Below are 26,546 nucleotides of genomic sequence, written 5' to 3'. Positions count from 1 at the left end.
GCACACTGCTGAATCTAACAACTGAATGCCCTGGACTCAGAGAGTAAGGAGTCCTGGAACTTCAATATTTTGATGTATGGACCATGGCACACAGGGTTTTCTAATATAAGTTTGCAGTAAGGAATTTATCGTTAGTATTCCTCTTGAAGGTACAATTGGCCAGATGCATTATGGGTTTTTTCACCTTCCTCTGAAGTATCAGGCATTTACAACAACCTGATGGCCCATAATCCATCCACTACTGCAAATACTATGATCCCATAAGTGCCTTAATTTCCATCAGACAGCTGTGTCCAGTGTCATGTGGTTCTTCAGCTTAGACACAACAGAAATGGAAACCAACTTCACTTCATAACATGATGTTGAGTAACAGCAGGGAGGCAGCCATTTCATACTCCACAGCCAGCTCCCCCTCAGTTTAGAAATCATTCCAATGTACTTTGTGAAATACAAGTTTTACATGTGTCAAGTACCAGCTCCCCAATTAATACACCCTCTCTTGACACACCTGCAATGATCTCTCCCACCATATGCTCAAAGGCTGTATGGGGCAACTGAGGGAGAGGGGAGGGAGGATTGATATTGTTCAAGCGGAGCCATTGCTCTTCTTCTGAATATTTCCCCATCCATTGCCTGGTGAATAAATCAAGGCAGAGAACTCTGCATGTAAGCAGGAGTTGCCTAGCACCTGAAGTTCTATGCTGGCAATACAACCTCATTTAGCACCAATAACTCCCACAGGAAATAAGATGATCAGACTGCCTTGTCCAGTCCAATTTCTGTTTGAGGCTCCTACATTGCACCCATCAGCCAGGGGAAAATTTCCAACCTTTCAGATACAAGTTACCCAGGTGGGGTGCAGGAGAAACAGTAGATGAAGTATTAAGAAAACAGTTTGCCCCAGCTCCTTTTAGGCTGGGAAACCAAGCCTCAATCTGAGCACATGATATCTCTTACTCAGGCCCTATAATTGTCAGGTTGGGAGGAGAGGGAGGAATGCGTAGAAATCGCTTCGATCTCCTTTGGCTATGCAAATCTGTGTCCCTCATCCAGTGCCCAAAAGTCCATGCACAAGGGAGGAAGAAATGGTATATTTTACCTGCTATTAAACTATTATCCTAAAAGCCTCAGGCATTCTAAGGAGAGACAACTAGTTCTGAGCATAAGTAACTTTCAGACACTCTGCGGCCCTGTTATGTCTCCTCCCAGCCTGGATACCCTCCCCACTCATTCTTCATTGTCTGTTCTTGTACACCTATTCCCCTCCTCACACTTTGGCTCTTCCTTCAGCATCTGTCTTGTACCTCCTGATCGCTAACTCCCCCTCATAAATCTATGGCCAGATGCTGCTTTCCATTTACAGGGGAAATAATAAGCAACACAACCCTAATTAGAGATGCAAACCATATGAACACAGAGGGCTCAGTATTCAACATCAGGGAGATACATTAACAAACAGTACCCTTCAACTGTACTGATTAGATGTGTAGAGCATCATAATTCTGCACTGTGTACCATGTCCAAATGCAGCCAGCTGGTATCAGTTTCTTGTTTTTACAAGAAGGGGACAGTGGGTAGGTGGGCAAAAAGAATATGCATTCAACTGCAGAGCTATGCCTAGTCACATTGCTCAGCGAGAAACAAAGTTCCAGTGTAATGTATCTTCACAAACCTGTTTGCTGCAGGAAAGGCATGAAAAACATGGCAGCATTATAGCTAGGGACAGGGATGGCCTGATTCCCCGCCCCTTTGGATACATCAGGGACTAAAGCAAAGGAGAAAGACCAGGGAAGAGGTTCTAGACAAAATCTTCTTTGGAACACTAGATTTTGATATTCTCCCATTATTTGCCAAAACCCTTTCAAGCAAAGAGAAAGAAGCAAAAAGCCTTCCTGCATCATTATGCTGTAAAAATGTTCATGTATATTAGCCGGCTGACAAGATTATCACAGCGCGGAATGCTTCCCTCAATTTTCTGATTACTGAGCTTATCTGTCCCAGCTCAGTTCATTATAGATGGCTGGGATAAAGCATGCACTCTAGATAATTCCAGGGATGAGAATCAAGGAACTGGTACCAACAGCAGACTTCAATTCCAACCTACTTCTAGCAGGAAAACATTCATTATACACTCTGCTTCCCATCTCTGCAGAAGGCTGGGATGAGGTTTGTTATTATAGTTTTGTGCTGCTTTCTGGGCCACATGTGGATAGCACTGGAAGATGGAGCACTGGTAAATATGCTATTTATCAAAGGCTAAGTGGCCTCAGCCTTGAGTCCAGCTGCCACCTGCTAACTGACATGAACCAATAAATCACTGCCGGCTCCTTTAGAGAAGATGGGGAGTTAGGAATCTGTTTTCTGTGGTTTGGGGTTGCATGTGTTTGTTGTGTGAGGAGGGAAAGAGTTTGAGCGTATAATGGGAAGAGGAGAGGGGAGATGTGTCTGTGTGTAAACACGTGCTCCATATCTGTTCCGGAGGGCACAGTGTTAGTGCAAGTCCGATTTGATAAGGAGTTAGTGTCACACTTCTAGTAACTATACAGCGACTACCTCCTGGACAGCTCTATTAGAACCCGGGTGAGATTCTGTGCTGCGCCTCTATGAGCAACCTGGGGTTGCGGTGGGGTGAGATGAGAGGGCTTTAAGTAACCTTTGTACCCTCCCAATTCTGAGCTGCTCCAAGGGCCACAGAAATCCACAGTGTAAATTAGACAGATGTGGGGAGGCAAATGCTGCCAGAAACTCCACAGTGCTACAAGCTGCCTTCCCAGCCCCAAAATGCTCCTCACCCCCATACACCAGTGCTTGCAAGGGGGACTTTGGAAGACAGCTTTTGGCTGTCTTACTCAGCGCCTGCACCAGGGGAATTCTCCTCTAGCTAGACCTGGGGCTTCTTGGGTATGCCTACATCAGCAGTTTTTAAACTTTTTGAGCTGAGCCACCCTCTGAGTTGCAATATTTGGTTGTGGCCCCCTCCACCCCCCCACAACCCAGCCAAAAATAGACACATCCAGAAATATTCTTGACAGCCTGCTCATAAACCTAACTCAGACCTTAACACACCTTTAATGAAATTACCTGCACCTGTAAGTTACAAATACACAGATACTTACCAACAGCACAGCCAAGGCTTCCTCAGCAGTGGGCTGCTTCTATCTTGCAGCCAAGATGCACTCAGAGCAGGGCCAATACCTGCCCTTCTGCCCCCCCCCTCCCCTCAGGTTTTCAGAGTGGGGGACGGCGCATGTGACCATCTCTGGAGGCGGAGCCAGCGCTGACTGCAGAGGCTGCCAGGAATGGAAATTGGCTCAGCGGTGGCAGACCCACAGGCTGGGTGGCCTGCTGAGGTGAGTCCAGGGTGCAGGTGGCACTCTCTCCCTGCCCCCCGTGGGGGCTGGCACAAGCTGCCTGGTGTGGCCGCTTGCCCCCTCCATGTGCCTCCATGCCCACCCTATGGGGGGGGGGCACCCCACAGTTTGAAAACCTCTGACCTACATCTACACTGAAACCCCTGCCCCAAAATCCCAAAACAAAACGTGGCAGCAGGTCTCAGAACCCAGTTCTACTGGGGAGTTGGACTCGAGCTAAAAACAGGGCTAAAAACAGCAATGTAGAGGTTCCCACTCAGTTTCTTAAACCTGGTGAGAGCGTGTGTCTCGGAGCCCAAGCAGGAACATCTACATAGCTATTTTTAGCATCATAGAGAAAGCCCGAGTCTGGCTCTGAGACTCGCTTCCACCGTATTTTTTATGAAGTGCAAATGTACTCTCAGAGCTCCTTTATGCTGCTCCAAGCCTTTTACCTGGCATACAGAAGGCCAGAGCAGGGGTGGGAATCTCAGCCCAGGACAGGTATGCATCACTATGTGACTGCCTCTCCTGTCATGATAACAATAGGCCTGATCCAGAAAGGTGCTAAGCACAAACTATTTCCAAGAGAGCTTCAGGAGCTCAAACTGCTCAGAATTAGGCTCTCTAATTAATTTGTCCCCATTCCATAGTATATATTACTGGCTCCAGAAGAAGCCAGGCTATTTTTTAAGTTAGCTGAGGTCTTTATGAAACTGAAAGGGAAGAACCATGAGTAATGTCAGAGACTGTGAACAGTGAGAAAAAATAAACGGGTATTTAACATTTTGACCATGCAATATCCTTTTAACCAGAATACACTGGAGCCTCTTTTCCTCCGCTTCCCTCCATTCAATTTTATCCAGCTCCTTTGCAGCTTTCTTGATGTCCATAATGCTCAATTTCTGGCCAACTTTAGAGCTATTGATTGGATGAGATCAGGGCACATCCAACATTTAAAATAACTCATTCATTAAAGGTGCCATTGTGTATATAATGTGCACAAGACTGAATGGTAAACTGCCATGATGTTTTCAGTAACAGAAAACACATCTCAGACCTTATCATTTACAGAATAGAGGGGAAATTACTAATACATTTAGAATTAAGTGGAATGGTTTTCTCCTCTCGTCCCATTCCCCCACTTTGAATCTGCCAGGGGACAGGAATTCAAGATGGTTCTCCTGAAAGTGTTGATGACTTTATAAACACCGGTTTCAGAGTAGCAGCTGTGTTAGTCTGTATTCGCAAAAAGAAAAGGAGTACTTGTGGCACCTTAGAGACTAACAAATTTATTAGAGCATAAGCTTTTGTGAGCTACAGCTCACTTCATCGGATGCATTTGGTGGAAAAAATGCATCCGATGAAGTGAGCTGAGGCTCACGAAAGCTTATGCTCTAATAAATTTGTTAGTCTCTAAGGTGCCACAAGTACTCCTTTTCATAAACACCGACAGCAAAATAAAGAATTCAGCCTGTTCTATTTCCCTGTTCTGCTTGAAGTGTCTGAGGTCCTTAGAGATGGAAGGAAAAACACACAAAACTGGGATACTAACTGGTAAGAAAAAGAGATCCTTCATTTTCAGGTATTTGGTTTCAAGTTGCACTTGTGGCATTTGTCATTTTTAAGCTCCATCCCCTCAGATATTCTGCTACTGAGTTAATACCCGATTCTCAAGGTGCTAAGTCCTCACAGCTCTCTGGGGGTGTGGCTGCTCATATCGGTCATTTTCAAAAGCATCTAAGTGACCTAGGGATCTAAGGCTACATCTTACAAGTGCTACAGTGGCAGAGCTCCAGCTACACCACTGAAACGCACACACTTGCTACAGCAATGGAAGGGACCTCTCTCCGCCAGGACTTAGTTTGGCTTAACTGTCTCTCAGTGTGAAATGTAACTCAGTCAACCTATGTTTTAGGTGGAGACTGTGTCCAAATCTCATTTTCAAAAGTGACTTACAAACTCTGGAACTCCCATGGGACTTAAGCGCCTAAGTTTCCCAGTCACTTTTGAAAATGGAACATTTTTGAATACTAACTTGCCTATGAAAGTCAGGCTACATAGTTATACACACTGAAATATGGGCTTTAGGCTTCCGGATTTCAAAGCAGCCTTTGTGCTTTGCATTTTGTTTAAAAAAAATATTTCAGTTCAGAGTTAAAATAAGCATTTGTTTAGATGATGAAAACAATAAAGAGTCCGGGCTTTATTTTTCCACTTTATGTACACATTTCAAACATCATCACATGACTGGAGACATATTATTACTGTTACAATAATCAATGTACTCTAAATGAATGAGTTACATCGAGGGGCCAATTCAACAACTTTATACTGAAGATGAAGATTGTCTGCCTCTAATTCAGCATTTTGGGAATTGTAAATAAAGGGGAAGTGGTGAATCCATTATCAACATCTAAAGTTTATTACATAATGGGCTGAGTGAGGCACCACCTTTTGGAAGGCCTTCCTCAGCAAAAGAGCTGAATTTAAAAGGCGGAGATAAATAAGAAGTGAATTTGTATGGAGACAGCATGGAAAGGTGAACTGAGAAGTTGTGTTTGCCACAAATCTCAACACAATTCAATACACTATTTAAATACATAAATATTTAAACTATCAAAACAAGGCAGGCTTGGAAGGGAGGAGTCTGGGCCTGAAGACTAGAATGAAACAGAGGGGAGATTCCCACACCTGTGTCATTCTTTTTAGGAGACAAACCTGAGGAACTGTCCCAGATTGTGGGACAAGGGTAACCCAATGGAAATAGTTCATTTGACCTTTCAGAAAGTCATTGACAAGGTCTCTCACCAAAAGATCTTAAGTAAGCAGTCATGGGATAAGAGGGAAGGTCCTCTCATGAATCAGTAACTGGTTAGAAGAAAGGAAATAAAAGTTAGGAATAAATGATCAGTTTTCAGAGTGGAGAGACATAAATAGTGGGGTCCCCCGGGGATCTGTACTGGGACATATTCATGCTGTTCAACATATTCATAAGTGATCTTCAGAAAGAGGTAAACAGTGAGGTGCCAAAGTCTGCAGATGATACAAAATTTACTCAAAGATAGTTAAGTCACAGGCAGATTGCGAAGAGTTACAAAGGGGTCTCCCAAAACTGGGCAACAAAATGGCAGATGAAATTCAGTGTTAATAAATGCAAAGTAATGCACATTGGAAAACATAATCCCAACTATATATACAAAATGATGGGGTTTAAATTAGCTGTGACCACTCAAGAAAGATCTTGGAGTCATCTTGGATAGTTCTCTGATAACATCTATTCAATATGCAACTGTGGTCAAAAAAGCTAACAGATTTTTAGGAACCATTAGGAAAGAAACAGATAATAGGACAGAAAATACCATAATGCCACTATATAAATCCATTGTATGCTCACACCTTGAATACTGCATGGAATTCTAGTCGCCCCATCTAAAAAAATATTTCAGAAATGTAAAAAGGGCAACAAAAATGATTAGGGGTATGGAACAATTTCCATATGAGGAGATATTAAAAAGGCTGTTGAGCTTGGAAAAGAGACGATTAAGAGGGGATATGATTAGGGTCCTACCAAATTCATGGCCATGAAAAATGCATCATGGACCATGAAATCTGGTCTCCCACCATGAAATCAAGCCTTTTTTGTGTGCTTTTACCCTATACTATACAGATTTCATGGGGGAGACCAGTGTTTCTCAAATTGGGGATTCTGAACCAAAAGAGAGCTGCGGGGGGGGGGGTCGCAAGGTTATTTTACGGGGGTCACAGTATCGCTACCTTTACTTCTGTGCTGCCTTCAGAGCTGGGCAGAGAGCAGCGGCTGTTGACTGGGCACCCAGCTCTGAAGGCAGCACCCCACAAGCAGCAGCGCAGAAGTAAGGGTGGAAATACCATGCCATGCTTACTTCTGCGCTGCCTTCAGAGCTGGGTGGCCGGAGAGTGGTGACTGCTGACTGAGGGCCCAGCTCTGCAGGCAGCAGCACAGAAGTAAAGGTGGCAATACCGTACCAGGCCATCCTTACTTCTGCCCTGCTGCTGGTGACGGCTCTGCATTCAGAGCTGGGCTCCCGGCCAGCAGCCGCAGCTCTCCAGCTGCCCAGCTCCGAAGGCAGCACTGCTGCCAGCAAGGGTAAGGGTAGAAGTACCGCAACCCCCCCCCCCCATAACCTTGTGACACTCCCCCAACAACTCCTTTTTGGGTCAAGACTCCTACAATTACAACACTGTGAAATTTCAGATTTAAATAGCTGAAATCATGAAATTTACTATTTTTAAAATCCTATGACTGTGAAATTGACCAAAAAGGACCGTGAATTTCATAGGGCCCTAGATATGATTGAGGTCTATTAAATCATGAATGGTTTGGAGAAAGTGAATAAGGAAGTGTTGTTTACTCCTTCACATAACAGAAGACCTAGGGGGTCACCCAATTAATTAATTAATAGGAAGCAGGTTTAAAACAAACAAAAGGAAGTATTTCTTCGCACAACACACAGTCAATCTGTGGAACTCATTGCCACGGGTGTTGTGAAAGCCAAAACTATAATGGGTTCAAAAAAGAATTAGGTAAGTTCACAGAGGATAGGTCCATCAATGGCTATTAGCCAAGATGGTCCGAGAAGCAACTCCGTGTTCTGAGTGTCCCTAAGCCTCTGAGTGCCCGATGCTGGGATCGGAAGACAGGGGATGGGATCATGTTCATCATCATCTGTTCATTCCCTCTGAAGCACCAGGCACCAGCCACTGTCAGAAGACAGGATACTGGGCGAGATGGACCATTGATCTGACCCAGTATGGCCATTCTTATGTTGTAAAGGGGCCCTTATATGACTCTCATGCTCAGCTTTGGAAATGCTCACTCTCCAACAGATACCAGAGATGTCAGTTATTTTAGTAACATCAGTCGGAATCATCTATAAAGGAGGCATCAATAAATATGAATTTTATTTACCGCCCTTCCAACATGCCAGTGCAGCAAGTCTGGTGACCTCCCATCTCGAGTTTCCTCCAAAGAAACAAAGGTCCACACCCCTTCTGAACAAAGATCCCACACCCCTTTTGACAGCCATTTTAAGACTGTCCTGGCAGGAAGGGAGGGGTTGCCTCCTGAAAGTGAACAAGTCCTAGTGATAGGATAGACAAACTGCCACATAAGCAGGATCCTAGGAGTGAGGAACAACATGACAGGGAGGGGAAGGTGGCTGCTGCAGGCATCTGGTGGTGACAGCTCCTTCTCCTTTGGCCATAGTCATTTGGGTACATGGCAATAATACCAGGGCCCTAAACTCCATACTCAATCCCTTCTGATCAGCTTTTCTGTACAAAGAAAAGACTTCTTACCACCTTCACCATGAGCCCTCAATGTACAGGAGAATGCAAACGTCACCCTACAATATCAGGGGCAGAAAACATTTGGGAAGAGCCAAGCAGCACCAGATTCTCAATAGCTGAGCAGCAAGTTGCTCACCTTTGATCCAACTTCTTTTCAAAGAAACAGAGCAGTATTTGCTACAAAAATACAATACAACTTGCCATTGAGAAATGGGCTAAAAGGTACAGGATTAGTTAGAGTTTTTTCCTAGGAAAGCTAATCCTTGATGCTATTGTTGAGCATGAGGACCACACGGAGAAAAACTGGAGACCAAATAATGGTGCTTTAGAACTATTTCACACTTGACTGAAACAAAGCAAAAACAACAACAAAGCATTTATAAATGTTTAAAAAACACAAGACCTAAATGGATCAGACATGCCCCGAATCCCACTGTCTATACAGTCTAATTGGTCTGTAACAACAAAGTCAGTGTCCTTTACCAGTGGGAAGGGAGGACTAAGGTTAAATAGTCTTCCAACAGATAGGTTCCTAAAAACATATGTATGTCTATATAATTGCACATATACACAGAAACCAATGTGCGCGTGAATACACACACACACACACAAACACACACAGACTTCAGCTTCTCTCCAATGCAATATGGATTGTGGTTTTTTCCTCCTGTTGCTGTTAAAGAGAGCAATTTTTCAAGTTTATACTGAATGTCACTCTATTTCATTTCCAAATATTATCTCCTGGAGAGAAGGTTCGCTTGCCCTATTTCCAATCTCTAAAGCTAATACACAAATTTATATTCCTTTCTCCCACTCGCTCTCCTAAATTAAGAGGCGTAATTACTAGGAGCGCTTGCTACAAGCGAATAAAGTGCCAAAGGAGAAGGAGCTGTCACTGCCGGACGCCTGCAGCAGCCACCTTCCCCTCTCCTCCTTGTCATGTGATCCCCACCCCCAGGATCCTGCTTATGAGGCAGTTTCTATCTATCCCATCAGCAGGACTCGTTCACTTGCAGGAACCTTCCCCTCCCACCAGGACAGTCTTAAAAAACAAATGACAAAATTACTTCAGCTGTCAAGGAACAGTTATTGATTGCAAACATCATTCCCCCCAGATGCACCTTACCTCTGTTCCTTGCTTTTCTGAACTAACAGAGAACACGGGGTTTTGTTACCGCTAGCAACAAAACACAGCTTTGTGATCTAAAATTTGGCTCCAAGGTCACTCTTTGCCATCACCACCCCGCCCGCGCCCCCAGCAACCTCACAAAAGGGAAGATTATAATAATAATCAGACTTAGCACTGAAATAGCATTTGTGTTTTCAAAACACAGCGTAGGTTTTAACTAATTCATCTAATCCAGAGGTTCCCAAACTGTGGCACGTGCACTTGATATTCACTCAATTCATTTCACAATTTTAAAGGAAGTGGTACATGAACCAATAAAGTTTAGCTGATCTAATCCAAGAGAGCCCTAATGATCAAGAGCAAAGAAGGGAGTGGGTGAAAGCTCTACAAGGCAGTTCATGGCTTTTCCCCCAAAACATCTCCTTCTACGCTGTGATGTTGCAGGCACATATTGGTGAAGTTGCAAACAAATGTATAGGCCCAATTCGGCCCTGGTGCAGAGAGATGCAATTCCACTGGAAAAAATTTGAGTGCATGTACATACAGACGTGCATACAGACATGCATGCATAAAACTAGCTGTCCAAGAGATTAAATACTTGGGCACAAAACCTCAGACCACTATTCTAAGCAGAGTCTTAGAAGTTATGCAAAAAAAAAACAACAACAAACGAACAACCACCCATCCTGATTCTGGCTACAACTTAATGGAATGCTTTAGTCAAACAGAGTTGGGGGAAGAGAGATGAGACAAAAGGACCTCCTCAGATGTAGAGTTCCCTACCCCCATCAACCGATAAATTGTAATTAGAGGTTCAAACTTAACAAGCTGTACTTACTATAATGTCACTCCAGCTATGGTTTTAATCTGCTGAGTTTTTGGTAGTTTCAGTCCCTTCCCAAATGCACATTGTTGTATTCATGGTCTCTGGGATCGGTGTTAGAGATGACTGGTTGGAGATAAGTAGGGCTGCCAACTTTCTAATTGCACAAAACGAACATCTTTGCCCCATCCCCTGTCCCATCCCCACTCACTTCAGCCCCCCTCTCTCCCATCCTGACTCACTTTCACTGGGCTAGGACAGGGGGTTGGGGTGTGGTAGGGGGTGAGGGCTCCAGGTGGGGGTACAGGCTCTGGGGATGAGGGGCTTGGGGTGCAGGAGGGGGCTCCGGGCTAGGGCCAAAGGGTTTTGGTGTTGGCTAGGGCAGGTGGTTGAGGTACATGAGGGGATGCAGGCTCTGGCTGGGGTGTGGGCTCAGGGGTGGGGTTGGGGATGAGCAGCTTGGGGTATAGAAGAGGGCTACGTGCTGGGGCCAAGGGGTTTGGAGTGGGGGAGGGGGATTGGAGTGCAGGAGAGGGTGAGGCGTGCTGGCTCAGGAGGGGGCTCAGGGCTTGGGAAGGGGGTTGGGGTGCAGGGTCTTGGAGGGAGTTAGGGTGTGGGAGGGGATTCCGACCTGAGACAGGAGGTTGAGGTGCAGGTTCAGGCTCCAGCCAGGCGGCGCTTACCTCAGGTAACTCCTAGCTGGTAGCGCAGCAGGGCTAAGGCAGGTTCCCTGCTTGCCCTGGCTCCGCGCTGCTCCCGGAAGCAGTGGCATGTCCCTCTCTGGCTTCTAGGTGCAGGGGCAGTCAGGGGGCTCTGTGCGCTGCCTGCACCCACAGGCGCCACCTCCGCAGCTCCCATTGGCTGTGGTTCCTGGCCAATGGGAGCTTTGGAGCCAGCACTGGTGGCAGGGGCAGCACTTGGCGCTTCCCTGATTGCCCCTGCACATAGGGGCCGGACATGCCAGCCGCTTCCAGGAACTGCGCAGAACCGGGGCAGACAGGGAACCTGCCTTAGCCCTGCTGCACTGCCAACTGGACTTTTAACAGCCCAATCAGCAGTGCTGAGCGGAGCTACCAGGGTCCCTTTTTAAGCAGGCATTCCGGTTGAAAACTGGATGCCTGGTAACCCTAGGGATAAGCACTACTGGGTGCTTCCAAGGGAATGAAGCAGACATCAGAAATTCAGGAAGGCCGAGTCTGGGGAGATGTAACATCCTGAGTGAAGGAATTACAGGGGGTGCCCTCCTCATGGAGCTAGGAGAAGCTGGCCTAGGCCAAGTGGGCACAAGGAGATTCATAAGACCAGAGTGCATGGCATGAACACATGCTCTTTTGTATTCCCCTCTTCTCACTTCTAGAGAAAGGAGCAAACATAGATCCTCTCTCTCCTCTTTGCTTAGCTGCACTTCCATCTCCTATTGCCTGTTTTGTGCCCTCCAGCACCAACCATGGAGCCCATCCGCAACAGTGGTGCATGCGTCAGCAAAAGATTCTGAAACAACCCATGTTCAAAACAATGCCCCCTTTCCAGCCTCTAACAGCTCATTCTGAAGGGGGATCATTTCCATGTTCATCAGCTCAGATCCTCTCAGCTGTTATCAGACCCACTCCACCACTTTCACCAGCTTTTAGATAACTGTTTTCTTTAATTATCACAGAAAGCTCCTCCCGTCAGGGAGAGCAAAACAGCTGGTGTCCACTGAGAGCAAAGAAGCTCCAGAGTAATTAAACTTAAATGGCTGACACCTCCTTCCCATTACCCCTGGTTAGGAACAGGGTAACATTGAATAACAATCTCTGCAGGGAACCTGACAAAGCTTCTGCAGTCAGTAAGCTAGAATCCCATCTAATGCAGCCAGGAGCACCAGTGCATTGTAAGTCTTCCAGCTTCAGACAAAGCAGCAAAAGGGTGCTTTTTCCAAGAGAACAGGATAAACCCCTCAAAGGAGTGGTGAGTCTGCTAAAATTGGGCCTCCTAGTAACTAATTCAGAACCAAACCACCAATAAAGCTGCAGAGATGTTCCACTTCCTTATGTACAATGTTTGCTCAGTCCCAGCAGATTTTGTGGCCTGTTAAACAAAATAAACAATAGAAGAACTGCCAATGCATCCCACCAAAGAACTGTGATTTGATGGTGGCTTACAAGTTCACTTATTTTAGCTTTTTCCATATCCGTTTTCTTGCCAGCAAGTCATCAAATAAGTGGTCAAAGAAAACTGTCAATGGGCATATGTATTTCAACTAATTAACTGGGAGAAAGAAAGGGTGAAGGGGAAAGAAAGGAATCTAAACTCCAGCTCTGTGCTTCCTCTGTTTCCCAGGACAGATGCATGATAAAGTCAGTCCTTGCTTGATTCCATAGGAAGCTAAAGAGCCCTTGTTGGCAGACTGAGTGCTGTGTTTGAAACCTGAACCAATCTCGTCCTGAGGTGGTTCCCTGAACACAAACACAGCCATCTCAGAACTGGGGCCAGTTTGAGCAAAGCTCTTTCACATTCCTGCAAACAGAGGAGCCAAATTTTGCAGGTGTTCTCTATGCTGAAAGCACTCTTCTGACTCCTGTCTTGGCTGGAAGAAAGAGGGAGAGCTAGGGCCATGGTCAGCCTGTTTTCTGAATTCCCTATTATAGGAAGCTAGGGAATTGTGCAGGGAAGCCAATTAGCATTATGTGAAAGAAGCAGTTCTCTCAGCAGGGGCTTCCATCCAATGGCCCCAAAGAAACACTGGCAGATGCTTGAAGTCATCACTGTTGTTCCTCAAACCCTTCCCAAGAACAGCTTGTGGAAGAGTTGATTCAGAAGCACTCAAGTTTTCCAGTGAAATGAGCCATCACAAAACCCTCTTGCTACAGCAAAGAAAGGGAGCACAACACAAAGAATAAAGCAGGAGCTTCCCATTTTATCCTGCAACGTGTGCCTATGGCCCTCTTCAATCAACACTATCCTTACCAAAAGGAGTGGTCACAAAAAGAAAACCAGAAAGCAACACACCATTGAATACCATTGCTTTAGCATGGGTGGCAAAACAGAAACCTGTTTTCCTAGTCTTTGGGACACATGTTCCGACTGCCGTCAACAATAATCTCCTAGTCTCAGTACAAAGGGGAAGGGAAAGTATAAAATGATCCACAGTAGAAAATATTAGCGAGAGAAGCAGCACCAACTGGACAGGGCCTGGCAAGAACTTGCTTTTATACAGCCAGTCATTAGAGGTTAATGAAATATCCGTAAATAAGTAAAAATTCTCCTGACAAGCCAGAGCCTGTAATACAACAAAGAGCTGTCAGCCTCAATTAAGCGACTCCAAAAAAGGTAGGACGAACCCATTCATTATTTACCAAGAGGTCATAGGAAGCATTCTGCTATATGATCTTCTAATCTCTATGAATAAATGAGGTTTTTCAGCTTCTTCCAAAAGACTTTGTTGCCCTGACAGAACAGTTCAGAGAGACCCACCCCCAACTGCCACCTCCACACCTTTGGCAGTGAGAAGCACAGACACTGCTGACAATCTATTCTAATGCCACAGAGACACAGTGCAGATGGAAGGTATAATAAATAATGGGGAAGTGTCTTTTCCTGCACTCATTGATGAGTGCAAAGGCTAACAAAACCATTCTTGAGATCTCATTTTTAGACTTTAACCTTCCTTCTTTTTTATACACCCACAATCATCTATGGGCATAAACAAAGGCACCTCGTCAGCTGTCTGTTCTCTGGCCACATCTACAGCACATTATCTCACCCGCCTCCATTAAATCAGATTGCTCAAGGGCTACATGTGCTCAGAAATGTTTGCAAAACTGCATCCCAGAAAGTCAGAGGCCCGTGTCAGTCCCACTGCAAGACAGGTGCCTCAGAGGCTCTTTCCTTTCCTGGAGGGGCCAGAAATAGGGAAAGAGGACCCAACAGCCATTCCTCCTATGCACTGAAGAAAGCAAAATGCCCTTCCCCAGTATAGCTCATAAGTATTGTGGGAATGACGAAGGAGATGGATCTGAGAACTGTTTCTCCTCCCTCAGGATGACACAAGGAGGAGTTAAGGATTACTGCCCCTCCCCCAATGAGCAGTGGTCAAAGGAATTCAAGTTGTGCACTGTTTACATGCATGATCTCTGTGCAGAACTATCATGTCTGTCTCTCCAGGCTCCTTCTCTCTTCTAGGTCAGAGAGAAATGAAATCCCAGAAGAATCAAGGAATTCACACCTGATACCCCTCCCTCCCAGAAACAACCTAGTAGAGCAGAAAGTCCTCAATCCTCTCTAGAGGAAGCTTTAACTCAACTAATACAATCAAAACCTGTCACCCTGAGATAGTGCATGATTCATCACAGACTCTATGACAGTGCATGGAGAACGGAAAGGCTCTGTATTTAAAGAGCACTGACTTTGCTTTTCAAATCAGGGAACATCTTATAAAGCTCTCCACCCACACTCTTCTGCACCACAAAGGAGGAAATTCCTGGTGTTTCTGTTCTGGCACCATTTCAGTCATAATCCTGCATCACAAAGATCAGGGCATGTTGTGAACCATCGCCCAGTTTCTGAATAGACCTGAAGTTTTGGAAAGCAAGGCTTTCAAATGTGATCCTTTTTAGTGGAAAGCAAGATCTGTTACAGATCGTCTACTTCAGCACTGCAGGACGTACCCTTTAGACCACATTCACCTGCCCTTAACAAGGAACACAATATTCCTCACAGCACCAGTGTGCGCAAGTAAAACAAATACTCTTCACCAGATTGTACAGAAGCATCATGCCTCCCTCTACTGGCTAATCTACATGTATGTGAGCCCCGTGGCCTGAAGTTCTAGGATAAGGAGCTCTCTGCCCCTTCTACTGATGAGCAGGGGGAAGAACGGTCACAGAGCTGCTTCATCTGCATAAGCTTTTCTACACAGGATCCCAGATGCATGGAAGCTCCAGAGAAGAAGGAGCTCTCTCCTCCTCTTCTTCCCACCCACATCCAATGTATGAATGAAGAGGGGGAAGAATGACTATACAGAGCTTCATTTGCATACGCTTTCTACCCAGAATTCTTCCAATGACAGTTTGAGAGTCACAGTCACTATATGCAAACTCAGAGTTGTGTATTACAACTGACAGAAGAGGGGAAAGCGTTCCTTGTGTTGTGACAAGGAGTGCATTGCCAGTGGCAAGGACTCTGCTCAAGGGTCCCATATACTACTGGTTCCACACCACTGAGAATCCTGTGCTGTTGAGAAGACTCTTCAATAGCAGATAAAAGAGGCAGCTCTTCAGTGCAGTGCAATGTAGACAGTGATCCTGGCTCAAGCTGCAGAGGACAGCAGCAGAACTGAGTGAACTCTGGAGAATCAACTCATACCCAGCCAAGTAAGCTGAAATCACTACAGCTGGGTTAGGTGGAGCCATCTCAGGGCAAGACCAGGCAGCACTTCCCAAGGGACTGCACTAGAGACAGGTCTGTGTCCATCTGAGTGCACCGCACGACTTGGACTACACTACCCTTTGATCCAAACCATGAATGGGGTTTAGCAGATGGGGAGAGGTAAAGTGACGTGGTAAGGGAACATTTGCCTACCGGATGTTCGCAGCAGCACATAGGGAACACAGTTAATGGACTACTGCCAAAATCATCATGGAGGAGTGTTTTATTTATCATTCATATAATTATGCTGTTGTGTTTTCCCAAATTGATGCTGTATTCCTTTTTCGCCCAATACGTTTATTTTGTAGGCAGACGCAGTGATGGTGAGTGGGACAGTAGTACCTATTCAGGGCTGCCAGGGAAGGTATTTAATGATCCCAGAAATTATGGGTATTGGGAGGAGCCAGTGGTGTTTGTTACCTAGGTGTTCCTCTTAAAACTCTCTGAACCCAACTCTTGTTGGTTCCAACACTTGGGAGAAGGGTTACATAGAGGGTAACAGTTTATTACTGCTACAACTACTCGAGTTGTGCTGTTGCTTAGGCAGTAGTAGCCTGTCTGTGCTTTTAAGGATTCAGTCTCCACTGACAATCCTTGATGCGAGGGTCATTACACAACAATGAATAAGTCACGATCTGAAACTGCATTAATCACACCAGCAGCATCTGACCACAGTGCCAAGATGTCAATTCTAACCCCACAGTCACAGGTGCATCGTTACTCTTCCAGCAGTTCAGCCACACTGGACTGTGTTCTTGTTCGAACTCACAAACTCAGCAGGGTCAAGTTTGGTCAGAACCTGAGTGAGCAATCTAGGAAAACCCAAGTACTGAAGAAAGTGGTGTTTGTGAATGAGTAGCTGGCACTTTTCAAACAGCACTAATCTAATATTCCAGAATAATCACCGTAAGCACTCTGCTGTAGAAGATGATGTCTTTCGAAGAGGTAAAATTGAGACCCTGATCATTAGAGATTATCAGAGAATCATCTTCAAGAGTGGGGGAGGGATGTCCTAACCTCAGTGTCCTCACCAAGTTCCTGCAGAAGCTCTTACAGGTGCAGGCACTAGGAGGGAAAGCCAAGTTAACAGATTTTCAAGTCTATAGGCTTTTCATTCAATCCAATTAATGAAATATTCCTTTTTGCTATTGCTAATTATCAGGTTTGTCTTGTTTGTGAAAGTCCATTAGGAAGAACACATATAACCCCAATCAGTTCACTGATTTCACTATACAACAAGCTCCCAAAAGGCAGAAATATCAGCTATGTAAAGAAGGATTTTATTACTAAAGCCTCCTATTACTCTGGGGGTTTGTTTGCAGAGGTACTACTTACTGAACAAACCTTTCACAAACAGCTCGTTCAGCAAGTAGGGAGGAATGGGTGAAGAGCCCAGACTGAAACCGCACAGCCAGCAGTATTCTCAATATTCCTGTTTATTCTTGTGCAGAAAGAGATTGCGCTTACAGGATGACACTCACCCCTGTGCAGAACACAAGGCCTGTGCACCACTAAAGCCGTCAGAATAGGGCCTAAGGGGATTGCAGAGGAGCTGGTCCATTGGAAGAGGTGAATTTCACCCATAATGAGGGAATCTGGGGTCATGGCTGCAGTAGCTTATCAACTCAGACATCAGAAAGACTGAAGAGCATCATCTTCCAACTCCTACGTTTTGACAGAAAAGACTGAAGCCTCAAAATCCAGGTGAGATGTGACTAGGGAAATATCTACCTGATAAAGAAAGGAAAGTGCTCATAAATTATTTTGAGACACAACTTCGAAAAGACAGCGAGGAATCATGCATCACCAGGATCCTGAAATTATACCTCCACACAACTGAATCATAAATGACCAGAGATTCCAAGAGCTCTCAAGCAATCAGAAGCATCTTGAATAAAGCAAGTACTACTTCATTACTCTAGAGCAACAGGCTCCCCAACAATATTGTTAGGATCAGAGAACAATAATACAAGTTATAACAATCAATTCTATGATACCACAGCCAGACTCCTGGATGGAAATGCAGCACTAAGCCAACACTGCAACAACTCTGTTACACTACAGTGAAGCTTCCAAGGGTGAACATGAAGCACTGAGGCAACACTGAATGACCACAGCCACATTTTTTACAATGACATTGATCTTAAGGAGCATAATTTGAGCTAGAGCCACCATACAGTGTCCGGTTTCAGAGTAGCAGCCGTGTTAGTCTGTATCCGTAAAAAGAAAAGGAGTACTTGTAGCACCTTAGAGACTAACAAATTTATTAGAGCATAAGCTTTCATGAGCTACAACTCACTTCATCGGATGCATTATCCCTTTTCACATGCCATAGCTGCCTTTCCCATGAGGAGCCAGGAGCCCAAGAAGAAAGAGAAAGGCGCTCTCTGCTTTGGAAACTACACAAGTGCTTTCAACTGCTGCATTGAAGTCCTTAACCCCCTGTCAGCTGTGATTGTCTTCAATGAGAAAATGTAAACTGCCCTGCTCAAACCAAATGGTACTGCCGAGTTCCATAAAACTTTAATGTTAATGGTTCCAACAGCAGGTTCATTTGTGTAATGGGACTTTTAAACAGACAGTTTATTTCTTTTTAATTTGAGGAGAATGTACTGTTTGATCCCATGTGCCTAGATGGATTTTTAAACAGAAATAAACCAGTACAATCGAATGACAGAGTCTCCTCTTCTAACGTAATTAAAGTAGCACTGATACACCAGCATGTGAAAGTGCAGCATGCTGATTCCCTCCCTGTGTCATACGTGATTTATTCACCTATTCACATTCACCTATTCAAGATCCTGATGTTTCCCTGTCTCTGTTCGTTCCATTCCCAGTAATATACAACAGATGTTTTTGATTTTGCCAGTGTCTTGTGTACTGAGCATGAATTTCCAGAGATGGAACTTGAAGCAAATGCAACAAAACCAGCAGAGGGAATTTTGCAAGGGACCATTCATTTAATCTGCTAAAACAGGAGTCAGAAATAGATGCTGTTTCCATGCCTTACAGGTTAGTATACACCACTCCACAGGGAACAGAGAGGGGCAAGTTTCATATGAATGTTATAATGGGTACAGAGGCTGAGCTCTTATCTAGGAATAGTACTAGGGTAGATATATTCTCAGAATCATTGTATTTCTTTCCCTTCCCTAAGAAAGAATTTACCCTGAGAGCTATGGCTCCACATCTAGGTAGAATGGAAGTGGGGGGAGGGGGAGAAGAATTAAACACCCCTCCTACAATATATAGTTTTCCCCCTTCCCATCAGTCCAACTTCCTGAAGAAACAGAACTCCAAGGGAACGTGCAAAATCATACCCCTAATTTAAAGGATACGGGGCAGGAGAAAGATTGCAGGGGAAAGATTGCCTTCTTAAATTTTCCTTCAAGTATCTCTCTCTCAATACATGTTTCTAGTCCACCAGTCAGCATGGCATTTAGGTAATAGTACACCAAGGGATCATAAACATTCTCTTATCAGATTCAATGCACATGACTGAGGAGTTAATGTTTCTCTTGGTGAGCAGAGTTCACAACGCTGTAATGGTGGTATTGGATCCTCCTCTCTTTACCATTCTCCCTTGTCTTCTGACTCATGCTGTTCGTTCCCCTTTTCAAATTACAATATTCTTGTATTTATCTCTACAGCACAACCAACAACTTGCTTAACTGATTGATCCTATTGCTTCTGCTCTACTCATGTAGACCTTCATTTGTATCACAAGTTCTGTTACGGATATTGTTAATTCTTCCTTAACTTCTTGAATTTGCCCATCAAATTTGAATATGTGTTGGTTATTTCAGGTATAAAGAAGCCTAGTTTAAATACTTAAATACTTTTTCAAATTTCCATCCAATCTTTCCCCTTTGTATCTAACCTGTTATATTATCTCATCTGGGATCAGTTTTTGCTGTATTTTTATAACCACATTCATGCTTTTCAATTCGATTTTAGCACCGGATACTGCACTAAACTGCCTTACTAAATGTTTGTTAAGATCACATTGTTGTTAAGTTGAATACCCAGGTAGTCATCTCTCTTGATTTTGCTAGACTTGTATAAGAAGCTAGGACTTGTAGAAGATATTACAGAGATTTGTCGTCATCTAAATTAGTTTGGAAACCAAAGCCTTGCATTCTCATAGATGTTGACCTATCTCACTGGTCATTCCTTTTTTGCAGCTTGTGTCTGAAAAACAAAAAGAAAAAAACCCCTATCCTTCTACAGCCATCTCCCCAGCATGGGTGATCTACACAGGGTTCTATACTAGCTTCAGTTTTATTTATACCTGCAGCAGCTTAGTGTTCTAATTCCTATGGATTTAACAGCCAGCTATTTGTAGATGATCTGGAGGCTTTATCTGTCTCTTAGAACCTTCACCTTTATCACTCTTGTTGTCCTGGTGATATTCCTAATTGCATGTTTGATCACCTTTCCTTATTAAATATGGATACAATGGACATTTTATTTCTTAGCCCTAATGTCCAGCTACCCACCATAGGTCTTTCTATTTTGAGGTTCACTCTTCTGTATTATCACTCCCATTACACATAGACTAAAATGGGGGAGTTTCTTTTGAGTTTCAGCTGGTATTTCACTCAAATATCAAATCCAAGACAAGACTTATAGGATCCTCTATTTACTAAGTGTTTCTAATCTATGGATTTCTGCTGCCTAACCCCAGTGCATGCTGGTTCTTTCTCAGCTCAGTTTCTATAATGGTCTCTACATCTCTTTGCAGTTCATAATTGTTGCAGAACAATGGTGTTCACTTCAGTTTCACTATTCCTATTTCTTCTATGTTCTTTCCTTAATTAAGCATTCATTTTGACTATCCCTAAAGACACAAATACAGTTTAGCATTTTGAAATTTAAGGCATTTCACATTGCTACACCTTCATCATACTCATTATATGATTTGGTCCCAGGGCTATTTCCCAGCTTGTAAATCACCGTGTCTTTGTATTGACCTTTCCATGTACTCTCTCTATCCCTCTCCCATCATTTTCTTAATTTCTTCTGTTGTGGCCTCCAGTTCCTCTAATTTATTTTGTTAGTTACATTTCCAAATCTCCTTTGCTTCCCACCCTGCTCAGCAACACTTCTGACTCCCCTGCCTGGCCCCTTTAATCTTTAGAAAGGTAAAAAAGAGAATCCTTTCCAATCACCAGTCTGAAGCCTTCAGAGCTCACCTTTGCCCGGGAAGCCATGCTGGTTTTTTTTTTGAGACAAAAGCTTGAGATGCTCAGAGCATTTCTGGAAAACGAAAACACAGGCACACTTGTTTGATACCCAAACACCAATATCACTTCCCTCAGAGATTAAATAGTGAAAAAAGTCTAGACACAAATGCCACCTGCTAAAGGGACTAAAGGGAGAGGGAGATCACAGACCCCAGCCACTATTTGGATAATGTGCCTGAGCCAGATAATTCTGTCATGAGTACAAGAGGATATGAGTGAAGGGAAACAAAGTCAGGAAGTCAAAAAAAAAAAACCCTCCTCCAATGAATACTTGGGTGTATGCCTCAGCAGGGGAAACGGCAATCAGACTGATGCACTGTCAACCCAATATGCCCATAAACAGCATTAAACTAAATTGCCACACATATAAACATCCTGGAATCACAAACTTAGGGAACTATAAATCCTGATGAACACACTGAACGATCCCTGATAAACAAGGAAGTTGTAGAGAAAGCTATTCAAGAGTACTAACTTGTTTCAAAAACTCCTTAGTTGACATAATCAGCATAACAAAACTTGCAGAAAAATGGGCTGAAAAGAACAAAATAAAAGTTTCTTTCAACAAGAACAAACCAGCTGAACTTTTTTCTTGCAAAATCAGGAACAAATGGTCACCCAGTTTTGGTCAAGTCCTGACAGATTGGCTGCCGACCATCCTGTAATCAGATGCCACACAACTCCTCTTCAGAAACTCACACACCCACAATGGGAACACAAACACCCCAAAAAAGCAAAATAAATAACTTAAAGGAAGTGGGAAAGAAAATCAAAGTTCCATTATAATAATTAAACAATTCAATGACGGGGGTATTTTCTCTCAAATCAGAAAATAAATTCTAGGTTCAAGTTCCCTGAAGGATGTAAAATATTAGAGCGTGTTTTATGGCTTAATCACAAACTCATTTCTCCAGCCACTACTGGCCATGTCTAATTAGGGTGAAGTATGTTAATGATAGCAGCACAGCCCAGAGACGTCTTCAGTTGCAATATTAATTGCATTTAGGGAAAGAAGCGTGAATTGTGCTTATACAAGCTAATTAGTATGGATTTGCTAATTAATACTGGAAAGTCAAACTGCCTTTGTCTTGTCAACTGCAATTAGCCAGAGCTGTTTAATTTCTTTTTTTCCAGTAGTAAACTGATTTTTAGCAGAGAAATAATTGAATCATGTGCTGCAATACACTATGCCAGTTAGCTCAGCATGTCTATTACACTTTTTGATACATTGCATTTTGGCAGCAAGCGGCACATGCCACAACTCTTCTAGAATTCTCTGGGCCCACGTGACTCCCTGAAATAGGGCCCCTCTCCTCCTGGCAGCATACACCATGCAGTCACTCTAGTCATGCCACTCTCCCAGTGCACTAATGCTGCAGAGGCTTTGATTTAATATCCGGATGTCCAGAATGAGTTACCTACCAGGGGCCCATAGTAGAATATCTACAAACACCCACTCAGACCCATTGGTGAGATAAAATCTGTTACACCACTGAACTCAGAGCACATCATTTCATCTTCACCACTGTGAGCAGTGTGGGAGAACTATTAGCACTCGTTAAGGTGGTTGCAGAGATGTCACCTGCAAAGCATCCTATCCCAATCAGCAGCCCAAAGACCCACTGAATTGTGTGATAGTACCTGACAGGTGTTTATTCTATCTTACTTACAGCCATAAACTAAGCTCATGCAGAGACTAGCTGGTGAAAAGCAATATCCATTTCTGTCAGAAGATAGGGTACGAAGCAGCCTTTTTGTATCTTCCCAGCCACAGAAGCTTAGCATCAAACTAACAAGAAGAAGATCACTGCTAAATAATGGGGAGGGGGATAAAAGGGAAGGGAGATGTAAGGAATCCAAATCAGGGAAACAACTGCTGAAGTGTCAATTTAAAGCGAGTCTGAAAATAAGGCCACCTAGGTGAGAGAGAGAGAGAGTTGGAGAAACGTGCCAGGAGAGAACATTTGTTCAGTAGCAGGGAGTGCAATGGGGACGATGCTACAATCCTCTGAGACCTCAGATGGTCTAAAATGGAATGGCAGCATCCAAAGGGAACATTACCATGTCACCCCTAAAGAAATAAAAGGAGTGACACATCCCTTTCCAAGCGGGAGATGTTATTTGTGGAAGGAGGGGAAACATCTGCAAAGCCAACCTCCATTTCTGAAGAGGAGCTACAATAAATCAGCTTCTTTCAAATGGATATGAGGATGGGAAAGAGAAAACAGAACGCATGCCCTGCTATGGAACAATTTTCTCAGGTCTACTGAATGAAACTCACCAATCTAAATAACACTCATGTCTCAGCACTCTACAAACCATATTCCAAACTACCATAGCCTAGGGCCAGAAGTCAGGACCCTCTTCCTACCAGACTGGCATAGGCTCTGTGAGGATGACCACAAGACCTCCAGTGTTCTAGTTAGATTAAAATTTCATAAGAGTATACACTGGGCACTGCTTACTCCTGTATCCCCCTTCTCAACAATAGTGCACAACAGCTTTTCACATGTAAACACAAGGAACTAAACTTTCCCAATCTTATCTGCTCGCACACTTAGTGCTCCAAACGGTCTATGGGAGATATGCAACTGAAAACTGGAGCCAGAGTAATTTTTGAGATGCTTACAAAAAAAACCCCACACTGAACCTGGAGGATGTAACAATTTTCTATTCTTATGTCCGGTGAGCACAGGCCCAGTGCTAAATGCACCGAATTTAAAATTGAGAGCCCATGTAATTTAGAGACTAAATGATAAATGGAATTAATACAGTTTTCTCTGTAGATCTCCGCTCACATTTGACTCAAGTGACTGTGAAATTGACACAATCTTCAAAAAGATCTGTCCACATCACCCAGCCACCGCACCATTTGACACAACTGGCAGTCTCTTGTCTATTACACTTTTTGATACAGCTGGGTCTCTGTTTATGGAAAGTGCAATACTGGAAGAGCAACGTGCGACACAGCCAGACTAAGAGGCATTGACAGACGTGTGCCAACTCATTACAAGAATAGCAAGAAGATTGAAGATCAAGACCAACGTGCATTAGCAGAGTTGTGTGGAAGTCCATAGGAAGATAACAGAAGTGTCAGATAGCAGTTGGGTTTCTGACCAGAGGTTTCTTCAGCACCTGCTTACCGTTGCCAGTCCTACAAGTTCACTTTCATGAGTGTTAAAATTCACTCAATTTAACATAAAACAATACTGTATTGTTCATCTTTTTGTTCTGGACCATGCAGGTTTGTCCATAATAAAAAAAATTCTGCAGCTGAAGCTTTGGGACTTGCTCATTTGCACACCACAAGGACTTGAATAGTTAAATGTTGATGTCTTATTCATTCCTGGATATGAAGGATCATGTATAGTAAAGCAACTGAACTGTATACAACTTCACTTCCCCCTGTTTTCTGGCTCATTTCCTGTCTCTGAGAAGGTTAGAATTAACTGAATAGACAAGTACAGCTGAAAAGTTTACAAATAATAAAACCTAGTTTGCAGTTTTTAAAATCTGTCTCATCTAAGACGAACTGCAGCCACCCAAGATTCATTATGAAGTAAAATGCTTATTTTCCTTCTAGAACTGCTAACGAATAGAGGGCAAATTGCCAGGAAGAACAGAGGTTTTCGAAGGAGAAGCACCAGTGAGTGAGTACTCTCAGCAGAATGCAGGGTTTCTACCAAGTAAATATGGAGACAGACCAGGGGAGAGACCTGTGATATTTTTTAATGGGATACACATTCTCTCCCCCTTGCAAGGTTCACTGCCTGTTCACATCTGGAATTCGGGATCCACATTGTTAAAAGGCATTTAAAGTTGCACATCACTTTTTCACCACTGTAAAACAAGTAGTAAAAGAAAATGAACACATACCATATCTGCTCTTTGCTTCTGGGTTCCCATTTCTTCCAAAGCTTGGGACAGCTGAGCCTTCAGAAAAATAAAAATCGGAACAGTGTTTTTAGCCACTATGATTTTTGTTCAGTAACACTATGAATTATTACAGTTTGCCACCACTAAGTGCCCAGCACTCCAGTTTTGTGAAATGTGGACTGAGCTAATTAGCACCTAAACACCTCAAACACTGCAGGGCCCATCAGATTGCTTCTCCTTGGATGATGTATTAAAAATTTGAGGTTTTCAAGTCTCCCTTTCTTTTTTATTTGATTAAAGGAAAAAATCCATATTTATGCACTTTCGTCTCTATGTTTTTCTGAGGCTGGTGAAAGATGTTGGATTTATAACCTTCAAGATGATAGGTCTTTAGCTATACGTAAAACAAACATAAAACTACTTCTAGAGCTGTGCAGCTGCGTCAGTCTCCATGCATATTCTGTCTTTGACCTCTTTAACAAGACTGCCAAAATAGGGTACCAACTGTAGTTCAAACACCATGAAAGTAGCCAGACAGGGACCAGAAGTAATCATTCATTATCCTGTAATGAATGAAACACCCCATAAGAAAAAAAATTACAAATGCATGAAATGCAGCGTGAACATATCTAATTTTATTATACTGTAGAGAGCTCCCAAAAATACACACACTGGATCTTTTGTCTCATATAGGACCATTGTTATTATTTATATGTATTAATGTGGTGAAGAGAGGCTAAAATCAAAATCAGTGCCTCATTACAAGAAAAAGTTCTTGCCCCAATGAGCTTACATTCTGTAGACACATGAAAGACAAGGCCTTGGTCTACATTAGGAGTTGAGGTCGAATTTAGCAGCATTAAATCGATTTAACCCGGCACCCATCCACACGATGAAGCCATTTTTTTTTTCAACTTAAAGGGTTCTTAAAATTGATTTCCTTACTCCACCCCCAACAAAGGGATTAGCGCTGAAATCGGCCTTGCTGAGTCGAATTTCAGGAACTGTGGACATAATTAGACGGTATTGGCCTCCGGGAGCTATCCCAGAGTGCTCCATTGTGACCACTCTGGACAGCACTCTCAACTCAGATGCACTGGCCAGGTAGACAGGAAAAGGCCCACAAACTTTGAATTTCAATTTCCTGTTTGGACAGTCTGGCAAGCTGCAGGTGACCATGCAGAGCTCATCAGCAGAGGTGACCATGATGGACTCCCAGAATCGCAAAAGAGCTCCAGCATGGACTGAACGGGAGGTACGGGATCTGATCGCTGTATGGGGAGAGGAATCCGTGCTATCAGAACTACGTTCCAGTTTTCGAAATGCCAGAACATTTGTGAAAATCTCCCAGGGCATGAAGGACAAAGGCCATAACAGGGATC

The 26,546-nt window shown here is 43.7% G+C and overlaps 1 protein-coding gene across 12 annotated transcripts in view; it reads right to left on the bottom strand.

The window, feature by feature from the left end:
• Positions 1 to 26,546, bottom strand: part of MAD1L1 (mitotic arrest deficient 1 like 1) — a 551,618-nt gene that overhangs the window by 237,763 nt on the left and 287,309 nt on the right. For 9 of the 12 annotated variants that reach the window (XR_006274883.1, XM_043494293.1, XM_043494297.1 and 6 more), the window contains one exon: positions 25,165 to 25,221. The exons of the other annotated variants lie outside the window; for them this stretch is intronic. Coding sequence is in view for 8 of the 9 variants with exons in the window: in XM_043494293.1 (XP_043350228.1) it covers positions 25,165 to 25,221 (57 nt within the window). In the remaining variant the exon portion in view is untranslated. The remainder of the gene's footprint in view (positions 1 to 25,164; positions 25,222 to 26,546) is intronic. 12 annotated transcript variants of the gene reach the window in all.

Source organism: Dermochelys coriacea, chromosome 10, assembly GCF_009764565.3.
Source record: "Dermochelys coriacea isolate rDerCor1 chromosome 10, rDerCor1.pri.v4, whole genome shotgun sequence".
In the NCBI taxonomy this organism is placed as follows: domain Eukaryota; kingdom Metazoa; phylum Chordata; order Testudines; family Dermochelyidae; genus Dermochelys; species Dermochelys coriacea.
Note: the sequence above shows the minus strand (reverse complement) of the source record. Positions and strands in the feature narration are given on the sequence as shown.